Raw genomic sequence first — 10873 nt, forward strand, 5'->3', positions numbered from 1 at the left:
ATTCCATCTGAGCCTCTCTGACTCGATCTGGACCAGAACGGTGCAGGGGCAGTGGTGGGTCAAGTGTTTATCCAGCTTCACTGTTAGGCAGTTGAGCAAGACCTTTAACCCTCCCTGCTCCCTGTGGTGTAGCATAACTGCCCTGTGCTCTGACCCCAACCTCCTCAGCTGGGCTTCATGAAGAAAGAATAATAATAATAATAATAATAATAATAATAATAATAATAATAAAGGCTTCGTAAATAATCGTAAGGATCAATTAGTCAAATAATCAGTTGCAACAAGCCTTGATTCAGGCCACACCCCAACAGTCCCTGAAGACTAGTGTGTAGTCTAGGAGAGATTCAAGAAAGCAGCAAGGGATGTGTCACATCTTCAGTCATGCAAAGAGATCCAATGTGAGACGGAGAGAAGAAACACAGATCAGGAAAGCTGCTTGTCTTCTCTGAGTGGTGATGGAAATGAGAGGAGCATGCAGGAGAACACTGAGCAGGTTTGGAACCTTCAGGCAAAACAGCTTGGGGCAGAAATGTTGTTTAGAACAGCAGTTCCTTTAGTGCAGCATTAGAATAGTTAAGTTCGAGAGGAAACTCTCAAGAAGAACAAAGGGAAAGAGTCCATAAGCGCTGGTTGTGTTTCTGCATGGAGGCATCTCCCTGAGCTTTCACCATCAGCCCTCTGAGCTCTCCTCCTTAATCCACGCTGCACTTTTCATCCCATTAAACATCCACAGTTCAAGTCTGGTGAGCTGTAGGTCTGTGTCTCGTGAAGAAGTGTGAGCGATGGGAAATGGACACATCACGGCACGAGCGAATCGGAAAGCCGAGACGGAGGAAGCAGGATGGATTTGTTTTTAAGAGAATATAAAAAAAATCAGTGAATAGAGAAGCTGCCTGATTTGCAGCAGAGTTTTCAGCAGAGTTTAGAACCAGAACACAGACACGTTACAAGGTTAAACCGCTAACAATGAAGGAGCAAATATCATAAACAGCATAGTTAGCTGGCTAACCTGAAGCTAACAAGGATAAAAGCTTTGGTGTGTGAAGTCATATCTAGTTGCCGCCATATTCGCAGCTGTTTCCAAAAAGTTGATGAAAAGTGTGATGTGAAGCGACGTCTCCACCTGCTGCCTGACACGGAGATGGACGAGAGCGAGAGATCCAGTGATTCCCAGGAAGAAGAAATGCAGTGATGAAAAGATTCATGGACGTTAACGAGCGGAATAAAGATCTGAAACCTCTGAGAAGATGAGATGAAAACATGGTCACATCTTCACCCACTCAGAAGACTCTAAATCCTAACGCTTTATTTACCTCAGGAGAGAAACCTGAAGTCAACAGAGCTCTGGATGAAGCCACTGGTGAAGATCAGAGAGATATATCTGCTGCATGAGTTGCACACAAGATGGACAGTGGGATTAACGGTCAAGCAAAAGAAAGAAAACGACAGTGACCGAGTGTTATCGATGTGGAGAAGATCTAAAAAGAAAACGTCTGAGAGAAAGGAATGAAATGAAAAATAGATAACACACGATGCTGAGACATTCTCACCATCTTCTCCGTCTTGCTCAGGTTGATGTCCTTTCTGTTCCTGCGCCGTGACTGGCTGTCCTCGATGTCCATGATGCGGATGAGAGGCATGGTCCCGCCCCCCATCAGCAAGATAGTGAAGAGCACAATGACGATGGTGGTGGTGCCGATGAGCTGACGCTTCTCGATGGGCTCCAGGCCGAGGTGGAGGCTCAGGGCATACGGGATCGCCCCCCTCAGGCCTGGAGGGAGGGAGAGAGGGAGAGAGAGAGAGAGAAAGAGAGAGAGAGAGAGAGAGCGAGAGAGAGAGAGAGAGAGAGAGAGAGAGAGAGAGAGAGAGAGAGAGAGAGATGAAGATGGAGAAGTGGGATGTTTTATAAAGTTTAATATTTCAGAGATTTTTCTCACCACTGAACCACATGATGAACATCATCTTCGGTGTGATTTTGTGGTCGCGGAAAAAGTTGAGTAAGAAGGACAAGGGAAAGATGTTTACAGCCCGACCGAGCAGCACCAGAACCTGCAGAGCAAACATCAGTCCAGACTTTGTGGTTTCTCAATAATAAACTGCATTTACTAGATTATTTATTTTTTATTTATTTATCTATTTATTTTTTATTTATTCTCTTTAAATCTTTCGCTAGTAATAAACAGTATGTGCATGAAAGAAAGATGTGGTTTTATATATATATATAACAATAAAAGTAATTATTATTCTAAAGACATTTATTTTTAATTGTAATTAAATATGTATTTTTTATTGTTATTATTTAACCCTGTAGAGAAGCTGAAGTGCACATCGCCCCCTGGTGGACTGATATGGAAACGCTGCTGCTACTAGATGTTAAAGATAGAACCGTATGAGTTTATCAAAACACCATCAAATGTTTTATATATAAATATAAATACAATATTTGTTGCTGTACTAACAAATATATTTTTAGGTTACTCACAATGCACCAGATAACAAAAGAAAACTCGAACTTGTGGGGAAAACTGAAAATGGAGAGACCCAGAAAGGCAAACACACAGGTTTCTGTGGAAGACACACACACACACACACACACACACAGGCAAGTAAAAAGACGTTTCTTGATACTCTGAGAGAAAAAATACTTGATAATTAATTAATTAATTAATTAATTAATAGTAATAATACTAATTTCTCATCACACGTAGTACAGATTAAGGTTCTCCTTAAATAAAGCTAACTAATTTTACAAACTGTACACAAAATCTGGAAATATATATATATATATATATAGAGAGAGAGAGAGAGAGAGAGAGAGATTTTTTAATGAATAGTTTAAAATCTGTGTTTTGAAGCCCGAAACTGACCACACATGAAGGCGACGGTGCGGAGCGTCTGCTGCATGAGGATCTGCGTTACAGGAGACAGGTTATGATGAGTGTAGTGAGACATCACGATACCTGAGAACAGGATGGCCATTATACCTATACATACACACACACACACACACACACACACACACACACACACACACAGATTATAATATGATTTATATGCAGTATAAATTAGGAGTTCAATATTATTATAATTAAATAAATTAAGACTGACTGGCATATAGGCCACAGCTCCTTCATTAGGACTGACAGGTATGTAAGCCATGCCTCCTTCATTAGGACTGACAGGTACAGTTGTATAGGCCACACCTCTTTCATTAAGACTGACTGGTATATAGGCCACACCTATTTCATTAGGACTAGCAGGTACAGTTGTATAGGCCACGCCTCTCATTAGGACTAACAGGTACATAAGGCCATGCCTCTTTCATTAAGACTGACTGGTATATAGGCCACACCTCTTTCATTAGGACTGACAGGTATATAAGGCCACGCCTCTTTCATTACGACTGACAGGTATATAGGCCACGCCTCCATCAGGACTGACAGGTATATAGGCCATGCCTCTTTCATTAGGACTGACAGGTATGTAGGCCACACCTCCATTAGGACTGACAGGAACATAGGCCACGCCTTCTTCATTAGGACTGACAGGAACAAAGGTCACGCCTTCTTCATTAGGAGAAACATGTATATCGGCCATGCCTCCTTCACTACGACTGACAGGTACACAGGCCACGACTCCGTCATTAGGACTGACAGGTACACAAGCCACACCTCCTTCATTGAGATCGACACCCTTCTTGCTGTCATTCCTGTAATTTAACTTACAAAGTTTTCTAATTTTTTTCGTACCCTCCTTTCAGTCCCGGCATGAGCACAAGTCCAGGTTGGAATATGACGCCGTAATAACAACCTAAAGTTTCTTCTTTGGAAACTACAATGTTTATATATAATATCCTGTTTCTGTGTGTGTGTGTGTGTGTGTGTGTGTGTGTTTAAAAGAAAGCTGCAACTGGCAGAAACTCAGCGTTCACAGTGATCACGTTACAGGTTTACTACCCAGACTGCGGTGACATGTCCCTGTATGGCCACGCCCACTCCGTCCAACACATGAGTGAAGTGTGTGAGAAAGACCACAGTGGAGCTGGAACTCACCCGAGAGTTTGATCCCTTCAGCCAGACCGTAGGGCAGATAGGCGAAGATGATCATCATCCCGAACTCTAGAGACGGAGTCTTCCTCAGGTCAAAGTGTTTCAGACTCTACACACACTGCTAAGGCTCACAACTCCACTCACAGCTTATACAAATCTCTCTCTCTCTCACACACACACACACACACACACACGAGTACAGGAGGATACGAGGGCGGAGATGAGGCCGGTGAGCGTGCCGAGAGCAGCCGAGCCAAAGAACATTTTCAGGAAGTAACCGAGAGCTTGCAGGAATGTCTGCCATCCCGTTACAGACGCGGCGTCGGGGCCGGTGAAGCCCTCTGCAGTACTGAGGGAAAGAAAATAAACAATGAGAGAAACAGTACAGGTTTAAACCACTTCAACATTAACGTCCTTGGACATTAATCAATAACTACAACTAGAAGAGGAGAATCTGTACAACATATGTACACTGATCAGCCATGACACTCTGACCACTGACCGGTGAAGTGAATGAGACTGAGTATCTCCTCATCATGGCACCTGTTAGTGGGTGGGATATATTAGACACCAAGTGAACATTTTGTCCTCAAAGTTGATGTTAGAAGCAGGAAAAATGGACAAGCGTAAGGATTTGAGCGAGTTTGACCAAAAGGACCAAATTGTGATGAAGACTGGATCAGAGCATCTCCAAAACTGCAGCTCTTGTGGGGTGTTCCCGGTCTGCAGTGGACAGTATCTATCAAAAGTGGTCCAAGGAAGGAACAGTGGTGACCTGGTGACAGGGTCATGGGCGGTCAAGGGTCATTGATGCACGTGGGGAGAGAAGGCTGGACCGTGTGATCCGATCCAACAGACGAGATACTGTTGATCAAATTGCTGAAGAAATTAATGCTGGATCTGATAGAAAGGGGTCAGAATACACAGTGCAGGACGGGTCAGGGCTGTTTGGGCAGCACCAACACAATAGTAGGCAGGTGGTCATAATGTTATGCCTGATTGGTATGTGTGTATATACATATATACACACACACAACTCACAAAAAGTTCAGGATATTGGGCTTTCGGGTAAAATTTCAGGATGCACCCAAAATGCACTATAACCTTTCCAGGTGAACTTAATTTGACCTTCTCTACACTTTTGAATGCACATGTCCAACTGTTCAGTGTTTCAGTACTTTTTGCAGAACTTGCTGTTCTCTAACAAGGTGCTTAACGGCAAAATTCACAACTGGTGTTTGATCCATGAATCGACCAATAAAATTTCTGGTTCCATCCTGTTCACATTTTGACATCATGAGACCAAGACCACACCTAACAATTGATCAACAGAACCTCACCATTGTGAGGCTTCAAACAGGATGTTCTCAGAGGGAAGTGGCCACTGAGCTTAGAGTGTCACAGAGTGTCATCAGCAGGTTGTGACAGAGATACAGAGAGACTGGAAGAGTCACAGAAAGGCATAGAAGTGGACGTCCTTTGGTCACATCCCATGTTGATGACCGCTTCATTGTGAACAGTGCCCTGCGGAACCGGATGATGAATGCTACTCAACTCCAGGCACATTTAAGGGAGGTGAGAGGAACCCAAGTGTCACGTCAGACCATTCGAAACCGTTTACATCAGTGTGGTCTGCGTGCTACATGACCTGCAAGGGTACCTGACCACACCACCAGGCACAGGCGTTGGGCCACGGAGCATTTACGCTGGACGAGGGACCGGTGGGCTTCTGTGCTGTTCTCTGATGAAAGTCGATTCACGTTGAGCAGAAATGATGGCCGCCAACGATGTTGGAGACGTCAAGGAGAGCGCTATGCATCAGCCACTGTTGTGGTGGTGTTACAGTCTGGGCAGGTGTGTCCACTCAATACAGAACTGCCCTACATCTTGTGAATGGTACAGTGACAAGCCAATACTACCTGAATAACATCATTAATCCAGTCATTGTGCCCCTGCATGAACAACACAGGCCTAATTTCATCTTCATGGACGACAATGCTCCAGCTCATCGAGGTCGCATCATTAGGGAACGGCTGCTGGAGGCTGGGGTACCTCAAATGGTGTGGCCTGAACTTTCTCCAGACCTGAATCCCATAGAAAACCTGTGGGATCAGCCGAGTCGCCGTGTAGAGGCTCGTAACCCTGCACCCCAGAACCTCAATGACCTGAGGGCCGCCCTTCAAGAAGAGTGGAATGCCATGCCTCAGCAGACAATAAGTCGACTCGTGAACAGCATGAGACGTTGTTGTCAAGCTGTAATTGATGGTCAAGGGCACATGACAGATTATTGAGACATTGACATTTTTGTTGTGGTATACCCACCACTGTTGTTGGCTTTTGTTCAATAAATTGTTTGAGATGAGGAAATCACCATTGCATGCTTCTACTTAAATGCCCTACTTTCATGATATAATATCACTGTGGCATGAACCTTTTACATTTTCCATAAATTTCACCCAAAAGCCAAATATCTTTAACTTTTTGTGAGTAGTGTACACTATATTGCCAAAAGTATTCACTCACCTGCCTTGACTCGCATATGAACTTAAGTGACATCCCATTCCTAAACCATAGGGTTCAATATGACGTCGGTCCACCCTTTGCAGCTATAACAGCTTCAACTCTTCTGGGAAGGCTTAGGATTCCACAAGGTTTAGGAGTGTGTTTATGGGAATTTTTGACCATTCTTCCAGAAGCGCATTTGTGAGGTCACACACTGATGTTGGACGAGAAGGCCTGGCTCTCAGTCTCCACTCTAATTCATCCCAAAGGTGTTCTATCGGGTTGAGGTCAGGACTCTGTGCAGGCCAGTCAAGTTCATCCACACCAGACTCTGTCATCCATGTCTTTATGGACCTTGCTTTGGTCACTGGTGCACAGTCATGTTGGAAGAGGAAGGGGCCAGCTCCAAACTGTTCCCACAAAGTTGGGAGCATGGAATTGTCCAAAATGTCTTGGTATGCTGAAGCATTCAGAGTTCCTTTCACTGGAACTAAGGGGCCAAGCCCAGCTCCTGAAAAACAACCCCACACCATAATCCCCCCTCCACCAAACTTTACACTTGGCACAATGCAGTCAGACAAGTACCGTTCTCCTGGCAACCGCCAAACCCAGACTCATCCATCAGATTGCCAGATGGAGAAGCGCGATTCGTCCCTCCAGAGAACGCGTCTCCACTGCTCTAGAGTCCAGTGGCGGCGTGCTTTACACCACTGCATCCGACGCCTTGCATTGCACTTGGTGATGTATGGCTTGGATGCAGCTGCTCGGCCATGGAAACCCATTCCATGAAGCTCTCTGCGCACTGTTCTTGAGCTAATCTGAAGGCCACATGAAGTTTGGAGGTCTGTAGCGATTGACTCTGCAGAAAGTTGGCGACCTCTTCACACTATGCACCTCAGCATCCGCTGACCCCGCTCCGTCAGTTTACGTGGCCTACCACTTCGTGGCTGAGTTGCTGTCGTTCCCAAACACTTCCACGTTCTTATAATACAGCTGACAGTTGACTGTGGAATATTTAGGGGCGAGGAAATTTCACGACTGGATTTGTTGCACAGGTGGCATCCTATCACAGTTCCACGCTGGAATTCACTGAGCTCCTGAGAGCGACCCATTCTTTCACAAATGTTTGTAAAAACAGTCAAAACTTGTAAAAACTTGATTTTATACACCTGTGGCCATGGAAGTGATTGGAACACCTGATTCTGTTTATTTGGATGGGTGAGCGAATACTTTTGGCAATATAGTGTATATATATATATATATATATATATATATATATATATATATATATATATATATATATATATATATATATATATATATAGCAGTACAAGAGGAAAGGAAATGACCCACACTGACCTCTGACCTGCGCTTCTAACTACAACATAACAGATTAACGAAGAGCTCAGAGCATCACTACCTTGAACACACACACACACACACACACACACTCCTGCAGTACTGTAAGCGCTCTGCAGGGGGCGACAGTGCTCCATTCCACTCTTATCAGTGAGAATAATCTCCTGTGCTCCAGTGTGAGCGCGTGCAGGTGTGCTGGCTGACGCCTACGCTTCCGTCACAACACAGCTCAATTATTTATAGGTATTTCCTCAACAAACCATGTGCTGATCACCGATCCACCAATCACAGCCAACAGTGCACTGTGACATCATCACACACACATACACACACACACACCAAATACAACACGGAAACACAAATAAACTCCTTCATATACGCAGGACGTAACGGACAGGATATGGCTGATGGAGTGTACACAGCAGACTGGACGTCTAATCTCACCACGTGGATCGTTAGCGATGACATCACCCGTTACCTGACCTGTTTTCGGCTCCTCTGGAACACGGCTGTCTTTCTGCATTACAGCATTAATGATGATCTCAGAGCCCAGATAATCTCACGTCTGTTAGCGGCCATGTTTTACACCTTCATCCATTATTTACTCTTACTGATGTATTATTCACTGACCTGTTACATACACAATACTGCTGACCAATCACCACCTCACCTGTGACCAATCACCACCTCACCTATGACCAATCACCACCTCACCTATGACCAATCACCACCTCACCTATGACCAATCACCACCTCACCTATGACCAATCACCACCTCACAAGATAAAGAAAAACTTTAGAGAAATATAAACAATAGAGAGAAATAAATAAAATAAAATAAAATAAAGTACATTAAGGTATGCAAAAACTATGTAAAAAATAAAAAATAAAGTCAAGTAATAAATAATGTAAAGTAAATAAGTGAAAAGTAAATAAAAGTAAATAAATAAATAAAAAAAGAACAAAGTAAGCTAAGTGACTAACTAAATAAGTAAGAAAAGTAGATTAAGTAAATAAATATGCAGTATATAATAGTATTATTTGCTATAATTATTGATCTATTACTAATATTTTCGATATAAAAATGCGCTTCAATCACAGCATGACAGAGTATCAGTAGAAATGTTTCAGTGCTTTAGCTGTTGTGTTTCTGGGTGAATTTACGCAATGTTAATGAGATCAATTATAAATGTTTTAATTCATTCATTCATTCATTAAAATCAGGAATAAATAATCCACAGTTCCAGTTCCTGCTATGAGGAAAGAAAAAAATCTCTGTTTTTTCCTGAGGAAATTCCTCTTTAATAAGCTCTTCAGAGGAAATCTCGAGTGGAATGAAAAGACTAAGCTTTAAGGGTGTACAAACTTTTGTGCTGAAACTATGCTGCTGTTACTGTACTATTCCTGCTGTTACCCAAGGCTCAGGCAGGTGAGACGTAAATCCCTCCACTGCCAGCTACAGGGAAGGAGCCGGGATTAGATTCCTTCTCAGGACTGGCTGTGTTCCAAATCCACATCCTTCATAGCGCTCGACTCTACAAAACTCCTTCATTTATTCGCTTTATTTCCGACCTGCGTAGAAATACGAAGATTTCAGATCGCTTTCCGTTAGACGACACGATCTCATCAAATTCCTCACAAAACCAAAGCAACACAAACATTCGAAGCCTAAAGGTTTTGTTGTTTTTACTTCCTGTTTACTGCCCCGCCCACTTCCACAAGGCTGCTAATACGCAAGAAGTTCCAACCGTTGTGGGAAAGACGGAACGTTCCAGATTTTCAGAAGATTGCGTACTTTGTCAGCACGATGGATACGGCGTCGTTTAGAATGCTCTCTCCAAACACCAGCATGTTCAGGACCGGGTCCACGTTCAGAGCATTGAAGATGGCGATGGTGGCTACGGGATCCACTGCTGAGATCAGAGAACCAAATGCAAAACTGCAGGGGAGAGAGAGAGAGAGATAGAGACAGAGAGAGAGAAAGAGAGAGACAGAGAGAGAGAGAGAGAGAAAGAGAGAGAGAGAGAAAGAGAGAGACACAGAGACAGAGAGAGACACAGAGAGAGAGAGAGAGAGAGAGAGACACAGAGACAGAGAGAGAGAGACAGACAAGGGAGTCAGAAATGGTGGAGTTTTTAAATACATAAGAGTATCTAAGTGGGCATGTCTTTTAAGAACTTTTTACGAAATTGTGGGCATGCCTTCGAGTCCATATATGGAAACAACTGGCTGTGAGTGGGCGTATCTTTAAGAACATCAAAGAGAATAGTAGCCTTGCCTTCAAATCCGTATGTGAAAATAAGTGGCTCTGAGTGGGCGTGTCCTCATGAGAGCTGATCTTAGAGCTACGTACAGTTTCCTTAATTGGACTCAAATCCAAAAGCCACTGAGTCGTTAGTACATGGAAATGAGAGCTGGTCTTTGTGGGTGTGGCTTCAAGACCAAGTGAGAGAATTATATGTGTGGTTTTAAGTCTGAGTGGGCGTGTCTTTGTGAGAGATAGAACTGAATGTGGGTGTGTCTTTAAGTCCATATATGGATGGCATGGTTTTGAGTGAGAATATTTTTATTAGCAGTATTGAAATTCTAAGCGTGTTTTTGAGCCAAATTGCATAGAAATAAGAATGATTCTGAGTAGGCGTGTCCCAGAAAACTACTCAAAATCATTAAAAGGGCGTGTCTTTGAGTCTAATTATCACCTTACGGGAACCATTAGATCACTGAGTGCGTGTGCGAGTCTGATCTCAAGGCTTCTTTAAGGGCATTGTCTGGAGTGAATAATGACTCCCTCACCTGTCCGTCATGGTCATCTTGTAAATAACGTCCGCCTGTGTGAAGAAGAAAGGAAAAACTATTATTTGGTGAACAAATCGTTTAGTAGTTGAGGCAAAAACAAAACAAAACACACACATCCTACAGTGTCTGAAACAGTTACACAACTCCTGAGAATCTCTAAGAATCCG

The 10873-nt window shown here is 43.4% G+C and overlaps 1 protein-coding gene across 1 annotated transcript in view; it reads right to left on the reverse strand.

Moving 5' to 3' along the window:
- The window catches only part of slc9a8 (solute carrier family 9 member 8), a 35027-nt gene that overhangs the window by 3486 nt on the left and 20668 nt on the right, over nt 1-10873 (reverse strand). The window contains exons 7-14 of the mRNA XM_058409583.1: nt 10704-10738; nt 9706-9849; nt 4260-4398; nt 4053-4158; nt 2868-2984; nt 2483-2565; nt 1938-2049; nt 1551-1771 (exon numbers count right to left, since the gene is read on the reverse strand). Of these exons, the coding sequence (XP_058265566.1) occupies nt 1551-1771; nt 1938-2049; nt 2483-2565; nt 2868-2984; nt 4053-4158; nt 4260-4398; nt 9706-9849; nt 10704-10738 (957 nt within the window). The remainder of the gene's footprint in view (nt 1-1550; nt 1772-1937; nt 2050-2482; nt 2566-2867; nt 2985-4052; nt 4159-4259; nt 4399-9705; nt 9850-10703; nt 10739-10873) is intronic.

The sequence above is a fragment of the Hemibagrus wyckioides genome, linkage group LG15 (assembly GCF_019097595.1).
Source record: "Hemibagrus wyckioides isolate EC202008001 linkage group LG15, SWU_Hwy_1.0, whole genome shotgun sequence".
NCBI classification, from domain to species: Eukaryota; Metazoa; Chordata; class Actinopteri; order Siluriformes; family Bagridae; genus Hemibagrus; species Hemibagrus wyckioides.